Source organism: Pelobates fuscus, chromosome 4 (assembly GCF_036172605.1).
Source record: "Pelobates fuscus isolate aPelFus1 chromosome 4, aPelFus1.pri, whole genome shotgun sequence".
NCBI lineage: Eukaryota > Metazoa > Chordata > Amphibia > Anura > Pelobatidae > Pelobates > Pelobates fuscus.
The window spans coordinates 114,199,404-114,220,582 of NC_086320.1; the positions used below are offsets into that span (position 1 = coordinate 114,199,404).

Sequence of the window (21,179 nt, forward strand, 5' to 3'; positions counted from 1 at the left end):
TTATGGATTTACTTTAAAGATGAAATCATAAAATAGAGAGAGATTAGCATTGGATATGTGTTTTTTTATAGCTGCATCCTATGATTTTCCCTCCAGTACCATCTCCATCAGATACATAACGCTTGAGAGGTATAACTGTTTTAGTGTTTTTGGTCAATAAGATTCTGTAATTAGGCCCATCATAATTGTCAGCACCAGGCCCAATGGGCTCTTAATCTGGCCTGTCTATGGTGGAAGCCCGCAAGCAGTTTTCCTTTTTTTTGTGCAAATATTTATTAATTTGAGAGTATTTTTTTAATAGAAAGAACATACAAAATAAGCAACAGAGCACACAGTCTCTGGAAAGAAGCTTAATTATATTGCATAGATATAAACTTAGTGAGATTTACAGGTCACAGTCCTACCAAGGTATATAACAATAAGATAAACCTATTCAAGATGGTAGACACTCAGAGGATTGTCAATGGACCTTGGCATAAAACATTTTAGTCTATGTATGAGTGCTTCCCATCCGAGGAATGTGTGTTTAAGTATTTGCTGAAAAAAGAAAAAATTCCGTGTACAGATAGAACAGTAGGAAAAAGAAGATGGAAAATGGTCGCTATTTGTCCAACCCACCTTGTAAAGTAGCTCAAACTCCAAGGCTGTCAGGTCACCACTCCCCGGCTTACCTACCTCCGTGCTCCCACGCCGCATCTCCCTCTCCCTCCATGGAGACTCCACGCCGGAGCACAATGGCCGCTTACCATCCTCCAGATACTACCGCCTCCCGAATGCAGCTATACAGAACCCAGAGCTTTGGGGAAATCCTAAGGCGCACGGTGAAGCAAAGTCTCGTATAGAGACAGAAGGTGGAAACCAGGGAAGGGGGTGTGAATGAAGGTGGAGCTACAGTAATGCCCCCTCTCCCTATTTAAACACCACTAACCCTTGACTCTTTGCTCAGTTATACAGTGCTGTTGTTGAATATATTAATACCTTCAGTGCCTGTCCTGTTTGATTCCCTGATATTGATTCCTGCTTGACTCCTGACTATAATCCTGTGCTGACTGTCCTGACCTTTGGCTTTGCTGACCAATCTTCATCTTGACCAATTTTGTACTGCGCTCCTGATTGATTTTTTCTGCATCTTGGGCTTCATCTCCTAAACAGTGTCCTGACAAAGGCTGACCTCGCTAAGTGTCTACGGTCCCTTGGTGCTTGGTATTCAGTTGTTAGTGTTGTGGTGATCCAACATGTCCAAATTGTCATATACGTTTGTGTACGGCCTGAAGCACTAAATGTGAGCTCCTCTATCGCTCTGAGTTCCTCCTTTCTGGAGAACCAGAGTTGTATGTAGTGTGATTCAGGCTTGCGCCACATTATGGAAAATGAATTTTTAGCGGTGTTCAAGATGCTGGTAGTCATTGATTTTTATTATGAGCAGAAGTCGCCACTGAGGTATTGTGGAGGAGGAATGACACCGGTTAAAATGGTTGAGGTTGACCTGTAAATCATTTAATTATGTCATGTATCTATTTCCATTTTTGTGGGAAAGTGTCCAGTGCGTCATGGCATCTCCAACATCCACTATCCTGAGAGGGATCAAACCTGCAAAGAATCTGTAGAGTCCTGTACCATGTAGACAACAGTTTGGATGCAGATTATTGCATTTTGCTGGACAGGTAGCTGTGGTTTGTCAAGAGGTATTTAAGGCCACTTCCCAATGACCAATGAAGAACGCAGCGGTGGGGGATTTACTTTGGTGTTGAAGGGTAGAGTATAGAATAGAGATTCCATGCCAGTATCAGTAATGATACTGCTTTGACAATGGAATTATTAATACACGGGTGATAATGCACAGCAGAGTGTATAGAAGGATGGGGCACAGATCTTACAAAGCTCAAAAACAAAGCTTTAAAGGCTACACTCACTGTGAAGTGATTCATTCTTAAATATAAATATGTGTATATAAAAAAAATGGAACAACTATATAATGATTTTTATTTACAATTGGTCTTTTATATTGTAATGCGATTAGGATTTTACTTCTCACTTTTATTAATTCATCCCAATAAGTACCAGTTAAAATTGAATTATACAATATAACTGATTGTAGAGAATTCATATTACCAATATCGTAGTCAAGCTTTGATATTAAGGCGAGTTAGCATGCTAGAAATAGCTTTGTCTTAGTCGTGTCTAGAGATTGACCTCAGAATACCACTGCTGTGTCACGAGAATGACTTTAGAGTTTTAGGTACTATAACTAACAAACAATGATATTCTCAAATACAGATGCCTTATTTAGCATAAAATAAAGAAATGTGACAGCCAGAGTAGAATGCAGGGTTTGAGGTTGCACTGTGTAATATGAAATGTATATCTAGATTATTGCATATAGAATAATGTCATTTCTAAAAGATATATCACTGCAATCTGGCACCATATCTGAATGAACCAGCTAGATTCTCACCTTTTGTAGCTGTTCGTCTGAGTAACCTAACCAAGCACACGATGTTGTGTAAGCGGGATATCCATTCTTTTCAATGTACTCCTCTATAACAAAATACACTCAATAAGTTAAACTCACTTTTAAAATACAATCTTGGAAACAATAAAATATAGACAGGTATATACAAAGTCATTCAATGTGTTTATGGTACAATCAATCAATGTATACATTACAAACATAAAAAGGCAATCAGTTAATTAAAGTTAATTCATCAATAAATAAATATGGGCAAATTAAAGGGATATTAAAGCAGCTCTATCACAATCTTAATTGCAAAGAGCCCCGAAGGTCACTGATGCACAGGTAGTGCGGTGGCCAAGAAGTGCTGGGAGATATACTTTCTTGAACCGTCCTCTCGCAGTCACCACCATATTCTTCCTAATGGTGCTCTTCAGCTCCAGGCGCTTCAGCTGCCAGGAGCCGACAACAGCGTTGTACATTTGCACATACGCAAGAGCACAACACTGAGGTCTATGGAGGATCCGACAAGATCCTCAATAAATAAAGCCTTTTTCCCAATAACGGCTAAGGGCTTGACAAAAGATAGGACAAGGACAGGACACTTTTCGGCACTTGCCGCAAACTACTACCGAGTTGCATTTGGAACGCAGAAGGGGTGATCAGTGACACGCACGCGGCACCATACAGTTGTTTCATCTACCGGCCGAACTGCAGGACCATGATAACTATGACCCCAAACAACACACCTTTCCACAAACACTTGGTAGAATTCTGCAAATTGTGAGTGCATTTTAATTTAGCAATTTTATTAAAGCATCTAACTCAGTAAACACTATGGATCTCCACTTTATTTCTTTGTAGTACGGAGTACGGAGGAAATATCCATAACTTAAGATCCTCATATATGATCTTAAAGTCCATTACATTATATGCATTGTACATATCATTGATACCACAACATTTGAAGAAGATATCACTGTTATTGTACTATATACAAATAGCTCATTCAGTAGATAAACTCCAACTGGTCCAATAGCTGGAGCTAACTGATACTTGCTAATATTGCATAAACTGTATCAACATAATTATTTTGATATTTGTATCAAACAGACTAAAACTATTGAAAACATTGTTACTTTTACATTAGTATTCTAATAGAATTGTATTCAGTTTTACTAAGTTTTATAAAGTTATATTTGGTTTTATATATATTTTTTTAAAAATGCACTTGAATGCATCTCTTATGCATATATCAAGAAACAATTTGGAGAGTCAATGTATAGGTATGCAAGAATGCAATTCATTTATTATACACCAATTGTGTGCTTGAATAGAACAAGACATCTCATATAAATCAATAATCTCTCTTACTTTGGAGAATTAATAAATTCTAAATAAATTCATATATAATACAAATACCGGGAATTCATAGTATATACACACTAGACTCTTGGAAAAAAAACAAAAAACCTTTACATTCCTCGTCAACATTTCTTTGGAATCTACCCCATAGTGGCCGCCTACAAGGCCGTGGGAGGTATGAGTGGATAGGGGAACCTGTCAAGTGCTTCTCTGACAATAAAGCAGCTGGCTATACCCACATTCCATGGCTTAATCCTGCACTAAATCGCCTCATGGCATTTGGCAGATTTCTAGATTGAGCTGCCCTCTCTGATTATACATCTCGAGCATACAATAGAGATTTCATCTTGACAACAAGGTTACCACCAATTACCATAATACCGATATTCATTCACTAGTCGCCATTGTCACACTCCTCTCCTTTTTGCCCACACAATTTAAAAAATCTCTCTTAACACTACAAAACTTACCTGGCTGGATCACAACACCATATCTTAAGTGCCTATCCTAGTACCAAACAGTTCACATCCTCTTACCATATGTAATACGTAGGTACATAAGGACTATCCTACGGACAATAAGGTGCCGGTCAAAATGTCAGACCTTTACAGGTTCACTCACTGGACCAAATCTCAATATGCCCCTATTTAACTGCAGGGCAAACCACTCACTATAGCTAAATTCATAATGTACCTCAGAACCTTCTTAACAAGGCGGGGACTCAACCCCAATGCCTTTTCCTCCAGAATCAGGGCAGCATCAGCTGCTTCCAGACAAATGTCCCTGCTCACACCGTAAACATTAGGACGCTGGAAATCCACAGTATATTACTAGATACATACCACAACCAGAGCTAGAGTTGAGTATTACGAATCTTGCAACGTAAAGATGTGTAATAAGGTATCTTATTCAACTTTTTGCCCTCTTTTATTACAGGCCTACCCGATACGTCGGTTTCGGCACACCACAACCGACTTGCTCATATATCTAACTTATCATGTATACGGCTTTTGTCCCCGACTACAAAAATATATATATATATATATATATATATAAATATATGTATATTTATTTTATTTCATCCATTTATGGACTACTGCGCTTACTCTTAAAGGTACATATCATTTACTACTCCTGGATACCCATTAGATTATATCTAATACCTTACTCTCATTTTGCATTTTGTTTTTTGTTTTTAGTGGGAGCCCTGTTATCTCCAGTAGAGTGGTATCTCTAGCCATACTATCTACTCAACATCTAAGACCTCCAATTTCAATCTCAATCTCAACCACATTGACAAAAGATAGCTCTACCTTTTGTCAAGAGAACGAAAAAATACTAAAACAAAGTCATAGTTTATTTTTTAACTTGGTTGGAGTTTCATAGAAAAAAGGGGAATTGGGGGCACACCTGGAACATGCATTTCTTAGCAGTGGTGCTGCCATAGAGTGCCACCCGCCTCCTAACTTTAGATGCCCCTTTGGAGGTTATCACAAGGAAGTATACATTTGAGGAGATTTTGATATCAATGTCACTTTAATAATAATGTTTATTTGATATAGAGCAGATATTTGAAATGCATTGGGAGTATCCAAGCACTATTACTTTAATTCGTTTTTTACATTGCAAGAATTGCTTCATGAACAGGAACCAGAGGGGCAAAGGCAACTGTGCTGGACATACACTGTGCTCAGGAAAGGAAGGACAGGGGGTAGTAATTGTGGATGAATGACAAAACAGGGAGGTGGGGAACTTTTGGGGTATAATGGGACTTGACAAATATTGACAAAGGAAGTAGAACATGCCTTATTCCCTACCTTTTGTCAAGATATCATATATTTTCCGAGAGAAAAAAAGATGGGAAGAATGCAAAATAGATGCAGAGAGAGGATAAGAAGAGGAAATGATAGGAGAAAGGTAAGGTAAAAACAAACATCTGATATCTCCCACATGTACAGTAAAGTAGGTTTAACAAATCTGTGAATCCTATAAAGTCCATCACCAATGACCAATCTGATCCAGGCATGGAATGGGAACCTGCATTGTTAGCTTTTCATAATATTAATAGGTCAGAATGTTTCTCTCTTTTCTGAGATTCCGGAGTCTCCACTTCATGCATTCATTTCTGAATCGGACTATTCACTTGTAATAGTTTCTTTCTTTTTTTATTCTACTCTCCTGCTGATGAAAAATTCCCGGTATTTATATTTTATATTTATAATCACATTGTCTAGACAGCAACATGGTATCTATACCTATCTCTGCAACTTCTGTCGTGTACAGAAAATGTGAAGCAGTTTTCATTACTTTATTCAGCAGGGGTGGGAGAAAATGCAGGGTAAATATAATTTTTGGGAGGCAATTAAACAGCAGTACATACAGCAAAAATTACAAAAAAAAAGTCAATATCTACGGTTCATTGTATGTTTGGTCAAATTAAGAATGTTTTAATGATCTCTTTGCTTTAATATTTTTTATTATTCTAACTTTCCTTAGATTATATCATTACATTCTCCAATGAAATTTGTAATCCATTTAGTAGTTTACAGACTGTAGAGCTTTGTTAACTACCCTTTTGTTTCTCTGGTGTAGAATTCTTTAAAAACGAACACAGAAATTGAAAGCAATTTTATTGTAACCCATTACAATTCTCTCAAGTCACAAAATAAAATGAGTAAGGTAATGTAAAAAAAGAAATAAAACTTTAAACTCTTTGCATTGTAATTGTCTTATATCATTTTCTAGTCTAAGTGGTGCATTGGTTTTATTAAGACCTACAGTACTCCTTATTCAATATTTATTTCACAATGTTTTAAATACAAGTAAAGTTTTTCTTTTAATCTTACAGAATTTTACAGAAAAGGACGTACATAAAATGCACCAGAGAAAGCGCACAGGCCTCGTCATAAAACTTAGGATACTGGTATATGTATTTTTACTATGTAACATTCCACATTCTATTATCTTACACCTTGTATTATCGATTACTATACTAGTATTTGTAAATGGCAACATTACATTTAAAAGAACCAAATACAATCATTTGATCATCATGTTAAGCAGCAAATCAAGGGTGATATTACAATTTTTATTACATTAGGTGAAACCCGTTAAAGGGGCTCTCTGGGGACTTAATAGCTTTTGACATTATAATCGTATTATATTTGTTTGCATGTTTAATTCTCTTTAAACTATGTGTTCGGGAACCGAATCAACATTTCCTATAGGAATTAATGGAAATTTGATTAATCCGTTCCAGACATATCATGTACCAGATGTGATCATGTACATGTACATCCAATCCTTCCTGTCTACTGTATCGGCAACATGCAGTCACTATAGTACTTGTGTTCACTTTTACAAATAAATCTGCCAGCCACCTGAAAGCCTAACGTCGAACAACGGTGTCCCAAAATGTTGCTCAACGGACACTCACCTCCATCATAACCCCCAAGTTGCTGCCACTCATGTAGACAGGACTTGTCCAGTCATATTTTCTAGCTGCCAAAGGCTGACCTGGCAGATCGCTCCCCTGCACTAACACAGAGTCCACTGCAGAGAGCGACCGCCGAAGCAAGGGCACTGCCCATCGAAGTCGAAACCCTGACACGAACAGCTCATCCACAGTATCCATCAACCTCTCCAGAATGCAGCTTGACTACTGATACTCACGTAGAACCAGCAGGTGTCACTGCTAAGATTACCAATGAATGCGCGTGATGTGTTCGGGTACCGAGAATCGTTCTTGTACCGAGACATTTTTAATGCAAAGTTTTTGTTTGAATTCCGAATTGTTCGTGAACGGGAACGTTCGAGTTCCAACGTTCCACTGCAACTAACTTCCTGATTGGCATGCACTCACTGTACATACAGAGATTAGAAACTGGCAGCAGTGGTGTAGCTTAACTGGGGGAAAATCTCCAGCCTGCACAAGAGGAAGAGGACACATAGGCAACAGAATAAACCCAATGAACTGAATGTTTCTCACAGAGAAGATATGTATGCATACAACGTGCAAAAGCTTGAAATAGATTCAATAACTGAATGACGGTCACTAGCAGGCTTGGAAGTGGTTAAATGTAAACCATTCTGTTTCTGAGAAATTGCATTTATTTCATTTGCTAGGCTGCAGAGGTAACATCTGAACAAAAATATAACTTTATTAAAATTAAGTGATTTTGATGCTTAGTCTGGGAGCTATAGTTCAGGAGCAGTTTGAAAGCTGCACATTTGTTTCTACAATAAGCCTTTTTCAGAAATGCACCAAGAGACAGCTATAATGTTTAAATCAAAGAATACAATTTAAAGCAATTACATTTTAAAGGCTGTTATGTAAATGCCAACAAATAAATTACTGTACCTCTTGCTTCCTGTCCGCGTTTTCCATTTTGAAGGATTTCTACAAAATAAAGTTACTTTAGCTGTTCATATGATGAATGCAAGTCTTTATTCTATTTATTTTTTGTTGCCTAGGGAGTAAATCTGTTTAAGACAGTGACTCACCGAGTGCTTCATCCTCTGATAGTGCATCAGTTATGTATCTGAAATCTATGCATGATAGCAACTGAATTGGGCTCTGGCAATAAAAATGTCAGTTAAAGCATGCTACGTTCCGAATTACATTAACAAAATACGCTTCAACAATTTCTTCATGAACACATAAAATTTGACTTTTAGCTAAATTACGAATTTGATACTATTTTGCCTATTTGGGCTCAGTTAACTCAGCCGGGGTAATCTGAAGGCCAACATGTGAGCTATGTTATATCCTACTAATATAGCTTGTTCAAACAGATATAACATTAACAAAATATGCTTTAAAAATTATCTCATGGAAAAATAAAGTTTGACTTTTAGATAGTTGACAAATTTGATTCCATCTTACCTATTTAGGCTAATTTTCCTCAGCCAGGGGAAACTGAAGGCCAATAGCGGAGGTAGGCCACACCCTACCTACTATATATTGTTCAAAGAGACATAACACATAATAAACGTAATAAAAGAGACATAATAAACTCCACTAACCATAACCATTAATAGACCGTCAGCCTTTTTTTGGCAGAGCTATAGCCCGTCAATCTGAGAAGTTGGCAGGTGGATTGGTATAGAATGATTTGCTATAGTATTGGTACTAGGCATAGATATATGGTGACGATAGCAAGTAAAGAGTAATTTCAGCGAATATCCCTTTTCATCTCTCTTTAATGTTTTATCTACAATTATTACCACATGAAGACCTTTGAATGATTTGTTAATATTGATTAAAACATTAAATTAAAAAAAATAAAAATTATGCCATGTATTATTCTAGTTAATTATACATCTTTGGGAAAACTAACACCACTGAAAACAGGGTTAGTGTGCAATTAATATGACGCTCCATATAAAGAAAGTCAGAATGTGATCAAGGGGTAAAGTGAGTAAATAAATATTTGTAAAATAAAATATTGTAAATGGATATACAGTGAGCAAAATAAATATAGTTTCTTACCATGTCAGTCAGAAGCTTCCACAGGGGCTGAATTAATGAGAAAGATATATAACAACAAAAACGTAGGACATTTTGTGAGACAATGTAAGACAATACACAACTATCTAATGGCAAAACAATTTTCATATGTTTTTTCCATACTATTTCAACCCCAACACAACTGCTGAAACCTGACAGAAGCAAACTATACATATAGTTTTCAATCAATTTATGAACAGATGACATAGCTATTAATGAAGCCATTTTATTTGCTCTTTGTATTCACGTCTCATTCTAGCTAGGTTACAGTGTAGCAACTCGCCATTGCTTCCTGTGATAATGACCATGACATATCAGTGCAAAAAATGTGTATGTCATGAAGCTCAGGGCTGAAACATAAAACTATAGGTGACAGTTAATCTATCTAAGGCCTACATAGTTTCCATTAAGAGTTTATGGAAAAGTAAAAGCATTTACCTTTCCTCAAATTTAGTGTCTGATTTTGGAGTGATCATAAATATCTCCCTGTCGATGGTGGTCAGGTAATTGCTATTGGCCTTATGTTCACCTATTCTTGAACTGGCCAAGCATGTCTCAAGACCTTAACCCTATTGAGCATCTGTGGGGCATCCTCAAACTGAAGGTGGGGCAGCGCAACGTCTCTAACATCAACCAGCTCCATGATGTCGTCATGGAGGAGTGGAAGAGGACTCCAGTGGCAACATGTGAAGCTCTGGTGAACTCCATGCCCATGAGGGTTAAAGCAGTGCTGGAAAATAATGGTGGCCACACAAATATTGACACTTTGGGCCCAATTTGGACATTTACACTTAGGGGTATACTCACTTTTGTTGACAATGGTTTAGACATTAATGGCTGTGTGTTATTTTGAGGGGACAGCAAATTTACACTGTTATACAGGCTGTACACTTACTACTTTACATTGTAGCAGAGTGTCATTTCTTCACTGTTGTCACATGGAAATGTATAATAAAATATTTACAAAAATGTAGGGGGTGTACTTACTTTTGTGAGATACTGTATGTACATGAAGTGTTTTGTATCTTTGGGATCTTTTCAAAGTATAAAAATGTAATCAGTTCTTGCCTTTCTGGCAGATCATGAGTCAATAATTGTAATTTTGTGATATTTTGGTGTATGGATCAATCTTTTCCAACGGGTATATTTTGGAGTTTAATTGACAGGAGTGGATGAACATAAGGCAAGTTCTGCTAAAAAAACTTTGTGGTGGAAGCATCTTTTAGAATATAAAATATGAAGCACTGCAGAATTGAGAGCATTTAATAGCTTCTAAGTGCTTTCAATAAGCCATTTGTGAGTTGGTTTTCGTACCACCCTTACAAACATGTATACCTCTAAGGACTAATTGTGACAATGGATTGTCCTATTTCAGCTCTGAGATTCTCCTCAAGTACTATAATTCTCTGCAAGCCTAAAGCTAGAATGAAAAATAGAGTAACAGTAGCTGAACGGCTGAGGTTAGACACCATTTCAGATATATGGTTATTCTCTGTAAGTCAAGAGCTGTTGCAGTAGTTACCCGATGAGCACACTCCTCCGACTTTCCTGAGAGAGCTGCAAGCACCATTCAGGAATGACTATCTCCTAGTTAATATCTGTACTTGCATTCGGCCCTCCGATTTCACTTATCGGGAGGCAAATGCTCTAAAGCTGCCTGATAGAGAGAGGCATGCTGGCAGTTCTCCACAACGCCTACCGTTATTTTCTGTATAGGCAGTTCCATGTCATCACTGCAGCCCCTTCACTTTTTAGGGATCACAGTGGTGACATGGACCAGTCAGTCTCCAGCTCAATAAGTTTTAGCCCAATTGTCATTGCCTTGTTGCAGTTTCCTCATATAGTGTGTTATATTTAAGCTACTATTCTGGTTCTTCAGTTTTGGCTTATTTACTGACTCTTCTGACCTCTGTAATCCTGACCTGGCTAGTAATATCGCATTTACGTATTTGTGATATCCTGATCTTGGCTAGATTTACATTTATGCTTTCTCCTCTCTTTTTTAAAAGTTAAACCCGGCCATTCTAAGGCCTGGTAATATGTCCTTTGTGTCTTCATATACCTGACTAGCCATGTTCGATTCGTTTCGTTACGAATGTACATACGTAGGAATTTCATGCCATTCGGACATTCGGATGCTTACGAATGTCCGAAGTGCCGAAGTCCTGAAGCGCCGAAGGGATTTGGATTTCTGAAAAGTGGCAAAACAAGAGAGAGGGAGGGAAAACTATGTGAATGATGACAGGAATCTTGAGCAATAAGCTAATTCCTTTTGTGCAATGACGTCATATCCTGTTCGCGTCACATCGCGGCTGCCAGTGGACCCTGAAGGACTGCGCATGAACGCATCGTACAAACATCCTCTTATTATATAGGATATATAAAGTAGACATGTGCAATTTGTTTCGTTCCGAATGTACATTCGTACAAATGTCTTGCCATTCGGACAGTGGGATGCTTACGAATGTCCGAAGTTCCGAAGTGACGATGTTTGGCAGTTCCAATGTGCCAAACCGAACCGAATGCCATTGGTCCGAATTGCCGAAGCAGAAAAAATGTTTCCAAACCTAATTTTTTGCCAATGCACATCCCTATTCCCGACCTATACTTGTAAGTTGGGTAATGCACAAGAGTATTCCTAACAGATCTTTGACTAAATATGACCAGAAACTTGGCCAGAGTGTATAGGTCAAATCAGCACAGTTAGTAATAGATACCCATGAGTTTCATTGTAATAATTCATAAAACATTAAAAAGTCAACCTACCTTCTTTTCTTTTTTAGCCCATAAATCCCAAACTGCATTAAGAACAGCAGAGGTAGCCAGATGTATGACTCCTTTTTCTGGACCAATCTACAAAAAAATAATTAAAACAAATATGCATTTTCTCTTCAGAGAAGAAAGATAAAAGCAAATAAAAACGTATAAAATAAACCTCTGTTGCATGCTCACCGCCACCTTGTATGGTTGTATATGCTTGAATGTAGACATTGTTTGGGAAGCAATATGTCTATTTATTCAATTAAAATAATTAAGGTAATGAATGGAACACTCCAACACCATAACCACTAGAGCCCAATATAGTGATTATGGCGGCAGGAATGCCCTGGTGTTCTCGCAGGGTAACTAGACAAACAGCTTAAGAATGGTTCAGCACCTTACTTGGAGTCCACCTGGCACTGGTAGTCTCTTCCTGTGGAACCACAGAAAGTTTTAGTTACTAAGAAAAGGTTAAAAAGTTTAAATCTCTTTAGTTTGGAAAAACAGTGCCTCAGAGGGGATATGATAACATTATACAAATATATTCGGGGCCAGAAGAAACCATTATCTGAAAATCTATTCATAAACAGGGCTATACATAGGACACAAGGTCACGCATTTAGGCTGGAAGGAAGGAGATTTCATCTTACGCAAATAAGTTTTTTTGCAGTAAGAACAATAAGGATATGGAATTCTCTGAGGTGATTTTATCAGAGTCCATACAGATGTTTAAACTGCAATTGGATAAATACTTGCAAAAACATAACATACAGGGATATAATTTCTAATTAGTGGGGTAATAGCTGCTTAATCCATTGAGATATCAGACTGCCATTTTGGGGTCAAGAAGGAATTTTTCCTAGTTTCTTGCAAAATTGGAAGAGCTTCAGACTGTTTTTTTGTCTTCTTTTGGATCAACTGCAAAAACATATGTGAGGAAGGCTGAACTTGATGGACTTGATGTAACTATGTAACCAGGCGCTTCTGCAAGGAGTGCTCTGCTGGACCAGCTCATCACCAATGAGCTACGCTTAGCACCAACCACTTAGCTCAGTGCAGGAGCTTACAGGAGCACAAGAGAAGGTGGCCAGAAAAGCTTCACAAAAGGTTTGACTACGTACCCTGGGAGGGGCAAGGGGTACCATAACCAATAAAAGGGGCTGTACTGTTTATGGTGCTTAGAGTGTTAATTTATGTAAAAGTATTACCTTAGCACAAAAAAATGCCATAGTGTGCCTTTTTAATAATGCTGTAATTATACATATAGAAATACACAAAGGCAGTCCAGAAAAGTAAATATCAAAACATAACCTTTATTGAATTTTGTATGATTAAAAAAAATCAGTGAATAATAAAGGTACCAGTGTGAACAATAACATCCTAAATGAATGGATGTAAACCTATCCTGTCATGAATAATTGTTCTTTGGTGTACGGTTAATGGCAGTAGCAGAGAAATCAAGGCTTGCAGTTTATACATAAAACAAATAATACGTTTCCAAATAAGGACACACAGTGTAAGGTTAGTATCAGTATATATCAGAAGCAGACATAAAACAGCAGCAGGGAGAAGCAATAAGGAAGAAGAGATAGAGCCCCTAAGAATCTGACCCTGAGTGTGCCTTCAAGGACACCTATAGTGGACTAAACATGCAGAGAATGCTGCAACATTCAGGGTAAAAAACAAACCTGCTACAGTACAAACAGAAAGAGATGACATGAATAGGTATTGCAAAAAGAAGTGCACAGCCAGGTCCACAGTACTGCAATCACTCCATGTGCTATGAAGAAAGCTGTGTGGGAAAACAGGCAGCACTTCAAGGGGGACAGATGTTGGAACCCATTCAATTTTAAATAGGGCAGCTCCCAATGTGATAGGCAGGGGTATGAGCCAATAGAATGGTAAAATTATAATGCACAAATGCCACAGTGAACCTCTGTAAAGTAGGGGGAAGCAGTGCAAACCGAATCCTGGAACTAGATATTACTTATTTGTACTTTAGTACAAATATTTGTACATATCCTAAATTAAAGTGACACTCCAGGCACCCAGACACTTAACCCTGCAAGTGTGATTATTGCAGTTTTCATAAACTGCAATATTTACCTTGCAGGGTTAGGTCCTACCCTAGACAGCCACTAAAGGGCACTTCCGTGTCTATAGCACAGATTTTATCTGTGCTATAGCGTCGCTGTATGTCCTCACGCTGTGTGAGGACCGCCAGCGTTGCTAAAATCCCCATAGGAAAGCATTGAAAAGCATTTTCAATGCTTTCCTATGGAGAGGTCTAATGCGCCTGCAGTCTCCCCCGCCGGCTGACGTAATGAAGGGGAGGAGCTGCGGCAGAGGATGAAGCAGCGACGTGGGACATGTTTTCACCCCTTCAGCAACCGGGGATGGGAGGTGGGAGGGAGAGGGGACGGATTGTTTTCCTGGCACTGGAGAGTCCCTTTAACTTCCTTTCTTCTCACTCTCCATGTGCAGTCTGTAAGGGTGATCTATATAAAAGTGCTGGTATAAGCTTAAAGAGTTCCTATACTATGACTCCTATCATCATTTTCTTCTTCATAATTAAATATAATTATTAAAAAGGTATAGAAATTGTACACATATATATATATATATATATATATATATATATATATATATATATATCAATATATTGACCCATTTTCATACATAGGGGGATGTTACACAGACTCATTATTTACAAACTGAAATTGAAAAAGAAAACAAAAAGGCCAATTTGCATAGTTTATGATGATAGATATTTTTTTTTACCAGATATTTTTGATACACAGTCTTACTTCATACCCTCCATACATTTTATTGACACACTGTGTATGACAGTGAACATGTTTTATGGCATGAATAGCTTATTTTAGATTGTTCAGCATTGTGAAGTAGCCTTTTAATTTGCATCATTTTACAAGTATCTGCACCATTGTGTCATATGTGTGTCAATAAATGCACACATTTTGGACAAGCAGGAATGGCGCTGGCCAATAGCAAGAAGCAATAGTTGCCAGAGGGCTAACAGAATAAATAAAATTAAATTAAAAAAGGCTTACTACCCTCTAAGGAACCAGTGTGTTGGCTGAGAGTAATGACATCATCATATTCAGACTCATTGTGAATAGGACTTTTAAACAGCGCCATAATAATATAATTGATGTAATAGATATCGAACAATCAAATTTAAACAACAAAAGGAAAATGACATCAAAGCTGGGTCAGAAATAGAACTGACTCAACAAATGAAATTTCCTCACAGAAAGCAAATACTAAAATCAATAAAATATGATAAGCTAAGATTTTGAAATACCGTAGTTTACAAACTCAATTACTTTATTTTATTTATTACAGCAGTGTTAGATGATATTTATGTCAGATTTTATTTTTTATTACGAGTTATTTTTTTCCCCATGTGTTATTTTTCTTAAGGAGTTTATCACTGAAAACAATTGTACATCATATTTGTAAGTCATAAATAAACAACATCTTAAAACATGAGATCACGACTAATTTATTTCGTACAACATGTGCCAGGATGGACAAAACCGCAGATATTAAGGAATCGGCAGCCAAGAAGGAGCCGGACATAAATTTTAACTTAACTCAGTTAAACTCAAAGGAATCAAGATGGAGAGAGTATGAGGCTATATTTTGGTCTTTAAGCTAATCTTTTCTGTCCCTGCCTGCAGTATTTCCCCTGATACCACTATAAAACTGTTGTAAAGGTCATCAGGAAGCACAGCAAAGGTTTCTGTGATTGTAAGTGAGTTATGAAAAAATAAAATAAATGTAGAAACCCATATCTCTTTATCTTACAACGAGAGACTCCATCTTAGCTTCCTGTCAATCATTGTTATAACTCGGCCGTTCCCAGTCTCAGAAACATTTGCTGTATGTTGTCTCTGTGCAAACTATTTCTCCTCTTCATTTTGCCCTGGCCTTCACATGTCTGAACTGGACTGTAATGTAATTTTCTAAATCTTTAATATACATTTAAAAGAAAACAGAGAATCTCATAAAAAAATAAATAAAAAAAAAATAGGTTAACACCAGCTATGGGTGATTTTCAATGTTTTATTTACGCGTGTAAATTCTAGAGAAGTGACCGTTCCTCAAATTGTGGTGCTTGCACGAATAGTTATTGTAGTAGACCGACTCTTCCCAGACTCTTTCTGGTTTATAGGTTTTTTTTCTCATCCCATAAATCACGGTCCAGCAGGGGATTATATGGTATATAGTTTTGCCATTGAACTCCGTCTCACTCCTCAAAATGAAAGGATCCGTTCAGTGGCGTACACACAACCCATGGGGCCCCGGTGCAAAAACTGATCCATGGCCCCCCCCCCCCCGCTTACTCTGCGCGGGCGGGGCCGCAACACATGGCGGCGGGCACCTGGTCGCAGGGCTGCGACCCCTGCGACCACGTTATGTACACCAGTGCATGCATAAACACATACACTTAAAGGACCACTACAGACACCCAGATCACATCAGCTCAATGAAGTGGTCTGGGTGCCAGGTCTCTCTAGTTTTAACCCTGCAGCTGAAAACATAGCAGTTTCAGAGAAACTGCTATGTTTCACTGAGGGTTAATCCAGCCTCTAGTGGCTGTCTTATTGACAGCCGCTAGAGGATTTTCTGCGATTCTCACTGTGAAAATCACAGTGAGAAGACGCTGAACGTCCATAGGAAAGCATTGAGTAATGCTTTCCTATGGGCGGTTTGAATGCGCGCGTGGCTCTTGCCACGCATGCGCATTCGGAGCTGAGAGGCGGATCAGGGCGGAGAGATCCCCAGCGCCAAGGGAGTCCGGCGCTGGAGAAAGGTAAGTGCTTAAGACACACACGAACACATTAACTGACAGACACACAGTCACTAACAGACGCACACAGACACACACTCTCTAACACACACACTTACACACACACACTTACACACACACACTCTAATACTAACACACACACTAACACACACTCTAACACACGCTCACACACACACTCACTAACACACACACACTCACTAACACACACACACTCACTAACACACACACACTCCCTAACACACACACACACACACTAACACACACACACACTAACACACACTCACACTAACACACACTCACACTAACACACACTCACACTAACACACACTCACACTAACACACACTCACACTAACACACACTCACACACACACTCACACTAACATACACTCACACTAACATACACTCACACTAACATACACTCACACTAACATACACTCACACTAACATACACTCACACTAACATACACTCACTAACATACACTCACTAACATACACTCACACTAACGTACACTCACACTAACGTACACTCACACTAACGTACACTAACACACACTCACACTAACATACACTCACACTAACACACACTCACACTAACACACACTCACACTAACATACACTCACACTAACATACACTCACTAACACACACTCACACTAACATACACTCACACTAACATACACTCACACTAACACACACTCACACTAACACACACTCACACTAACACACACTCACACTAACACACGTTTTTTACACACAGCACCTCCTCAGTCACTTTGCTTTGTTAGTGACCTTCTCTTGACTTCTTATCATTATCATTCTTTTCATTCTCAGTATTCCTATGCTCACCTACATGAGGGAAAAAGGGTTACAAGAGGTCACTGCCTGCCCAGAGAAACCATACAATGGTGATGGGGCAAAGAGTGTCCATGTGCAAAGGTCTGGAGATTAGATAGGTTCCTCAATTAGCATTGGGCTTGAGGCATAGTTGGGTTCCTCCATGCTGTGAGACTCTGATTTTAACACCCTGCACCCCACATACAGCTTGGGGCTTTTGCAAAAAAGGGATCTTGGCCTTCTATTTCAATAGACACTACATTAATGTGGGCCTTCCTTTAGCTTCCGGTTCCGCTTCAGTCTTATTATTCACTTTATGTTACAGTTATACATTTTTTTATTTTTTTTTAAACATAAGAAAAAGAGATTTTATGAATTATCAGATTTCACAAGAGAAGAGTTTATAAGTCAAGAATGTACTTGAAAATTATTTTATAAATCATACCCATCGGAGCTGTCCATCACTTGTCAACTGTCTGTAGAACCTTCTGAAATCAGTGACAATATCTTCTAGAGCTCTGCCAACAACGTGTCTTGAGAGAGCTTTCACAGCGCACACCACTGTAAAACAAATGTATTTAAAATCTTAAATGATTTTGATTAACACAGCTTGGTTAAAGAGTGAAAGATGTAACCATTTCTGTAGACAACATAACTGCCAAACAGGTTACGAAGGAGCTGCTAAGATTATTACTCTTAAAATGTTAACTGTCTCAATCTAACTTTAAAAATAGATGCCAGTGAGCATATACGATGATTTTACAGTAAAACACACCTGTACGTTCAGTGTTTTATTTTATTTGTGTATTTTAAAATATTCCATATTCCCAGGTTTCCAGTTAGCACCATATCAGTGCATGCTTTCTGGTGTTATATTTAAAGAAGATATGGCAGCATTCTGGCCCCCTTTCTCTCCATAACACCCCTCTCTTACCCTTGTTCCTCATAGCCATAGCTCAATTAATGAAAACATATTTATGGAAGCTTAAAAACAAGCTGGAAGAAGTCATTTGCTAATTCAGTCATATCTTATTCCTTATTTTATTTCTGGATTAAACTGCTGACAACATTGAAATACATAAATTCCATAAATCCCTACCACAGTGTAAACTCATACTGAATACAATCAGAATGCATGATATTCCATTGATGACCCTTCAAGTGTTTGTTTTTATATGTATTTTATATTTTTTGGATCATATAATAAATAGTTAATTTTGCTGACACTTATGGCACCATATTTCCTGATTTTCTAAAAAGAGTGTTGTCCTTAGCCACACATTATTTGTGCCTATTTTTTGGCTCTGGGTTTGTGAGTATCCATCTTATATTTTTATAAGAATATTGAATATTGCACCATATCTTGCTTCCCCTACTACCATACATAGTGAGATCTGGTGAGATAGCTCAGTGGGCTAATAGTAAGTAGAAAGAAACAAAAAATTGCAGCCTAGATAGAGTTATGAGACAGAGTGGTAGTGGAAAATGGGGGGTAACACCTAAATCGCTAACTGGTGGACATGACAAAAAGAAAAAGAAAAAACTACCAATATATGTCTCAAAATGGGTATTTGTCACAGTAGAATGAACTTTAAAACGTAACTTTTAATAGATATATTAAAAGTTACGTTTTAAAGTTCATTCTACTGTGACAAATTCTCAGTGGGCTAATGCATCAGTAGAATCTGTTCAACCATTGGGTCGCAGGTTCATCCCGGTAGTGTTGACTCAGCCCTTCATCCTTTGAGGTAGATAAAATGAGTCCCATTAAATTGGGTAATAGTAACAACCCCTGGATGTTGGGCTAAGGTAACATCCCCGGTATGTACTTGAAAACCAGAGAAATCTGAATGTACCTTTCCTGGTTAAGTACTTTGTTTTACAGAGAGGGTAGTGGGATAGCCTTCCAGCACAGTGAAGGAGTTTAGACATGCGTGGATAGGCATAAGGCTATCCTAACCATACGATAAGGCCAGGGACTAATGAAAGTATTTAAGACTAGATGGGCCGAATGGTTCTTATCTGCCGTCACATTCTATGTTTCTATGATCCGTACTACACCAAGAGGATCCTGAAAATAAGAAGGGGAGGGTCGCCTTGACGGACCCATATGCCCTTAATACTAGAGTTAGGTGTATAGATCAGACATATATGAGTGTTTCCTTGTTATACTGTAACACCACTTGGTTTTACACTATTGCATTTATTTATTTTCTTAAAGGTATTCAACCTCAATTAAAAGATTACATACCTTAAAGTATATAAGATACTTTGCAATTGGCACTTTAATACCCATATACTTTTATTCCACACTACACCGTATGGTTCAGAATGCATGACATGGCTAAAAGATTTTAAGATATTTCCTATTCAGGACTCACTGCAGCAGCAACAAATATTATTGTATTTGTTATTATTTTGTTCAATTAATAGTCTAAAAACAAAAAAAACATTAACAATGTAGGGAACTCAGAATTCTCATTATATACTCATGTTGCATTTAATAAAATATTATTTCCAATAAAATTATTGAATTATTTCGTAATAATTTTCTGATTGGTGCATCCTGATGTTTGGCCACAGACTGTTTGTTCAGTTTAGAAACCTTTCAGTTGCTTCATGTTTTCAAAGCTCACATATACATTTGCTTATCTTTAGATATATCGTCCCACCTTATTTATTTTCCTTTTTTTTTTTAAATATTCTTTATTTTTGTGGGGCTCTTGTTACATAACAAGCTGAAATTGACGGTGTTATGGTTACAAGATGATCATCAGTATGTATCAGTAAGTGTTGAGAGTTCAGCACCTTTTTATTCGATAAATGGAACAGACAAGCGGATAATGCCATAGCGTAAACATACTAAAAGGGGAAATAAACAGCAAAAATACAGTGTATGGCAAGATTAGATTGTTACTCAAGAGGTTGAAAAATAAGAACAGGCTAGTCAGTCATGTCTAACAGGAATAGGCACCAGTAGCAGCAGTGTGGAGTATGGTGGTGAGCCAAGTTGTGGCCCCAAGGGCCTCTTCAGTAAATAAGTCCCTCGGTTTAGGACTGGAGAGGCCTACTGCACCAGTAGATCTGTAGGTGAATTGCGCTTGGCTTCTCCTGTATTGCAGCGTTTAAGGCGCCTCCGTGATGCACAGGCTTTTCTCAGTCCTGACGCCGAAATCCCTTGCCGTGGGTGCAGCTGGAATGGCTGTAGTTGAAGCCTCTGAGCTACTTTGCTCTGCTGGCACCCAACGATCATGCTCTTCAGGCGTTCACCGATCACTTACTCCAGGCGCCTCCAGAAGGTGTCAAAGATTATCATAAGCCTGTCCTCTAGATCAAGGCTTGCTGCTCAGGGGTGAGAGAGACATGTGTTCTACGTCATGTTGGGCAGGCTGAGGTTGGGTCTGCTCTTCTGGATGGCCTCA

At 38.1% G+C, this 21,179-nt stretch overlaps 1 protein-coding gene across 1 annotated transcript in view; it reads right to left on the reverse strand.

Moving 5' to 3' along the window:
• Positions 1-21,179, reverse strand: part of ENOSF1 (enolase superfamily member 1) — a 60,755-nt gene that overhangs the window by 34,197 nt on the left and 5,379 nt on the right. The window contains exons 3-8 of the mRNA XM_063451504.1: positions 18,203-18,318; positions 12,093-12,179; positions 9,309-9,335; positions 8,321-8,393; positions 8,178-8,216; positions 2,456-2,538 (exon numbers count right to left, since the gene is read on the reverse strand). Coding sequence (XP_063307574.1) covers positions 2,456-2,538; positions 8,178-8,216; positions 8,321-8,393; positions 9,309-9,335; positions 12,093-12,179; positions 18,203-18,318 — 425 coding nt within the window. The remainder of the gene's footprint in view (positions 1-2,455; positions 2,539-8,177; positions 8,217-8,320; positions 8,394-9,308; positions 9,336-12,092; positions 12,180-18,202; positions 18,319-21,179) is intronic.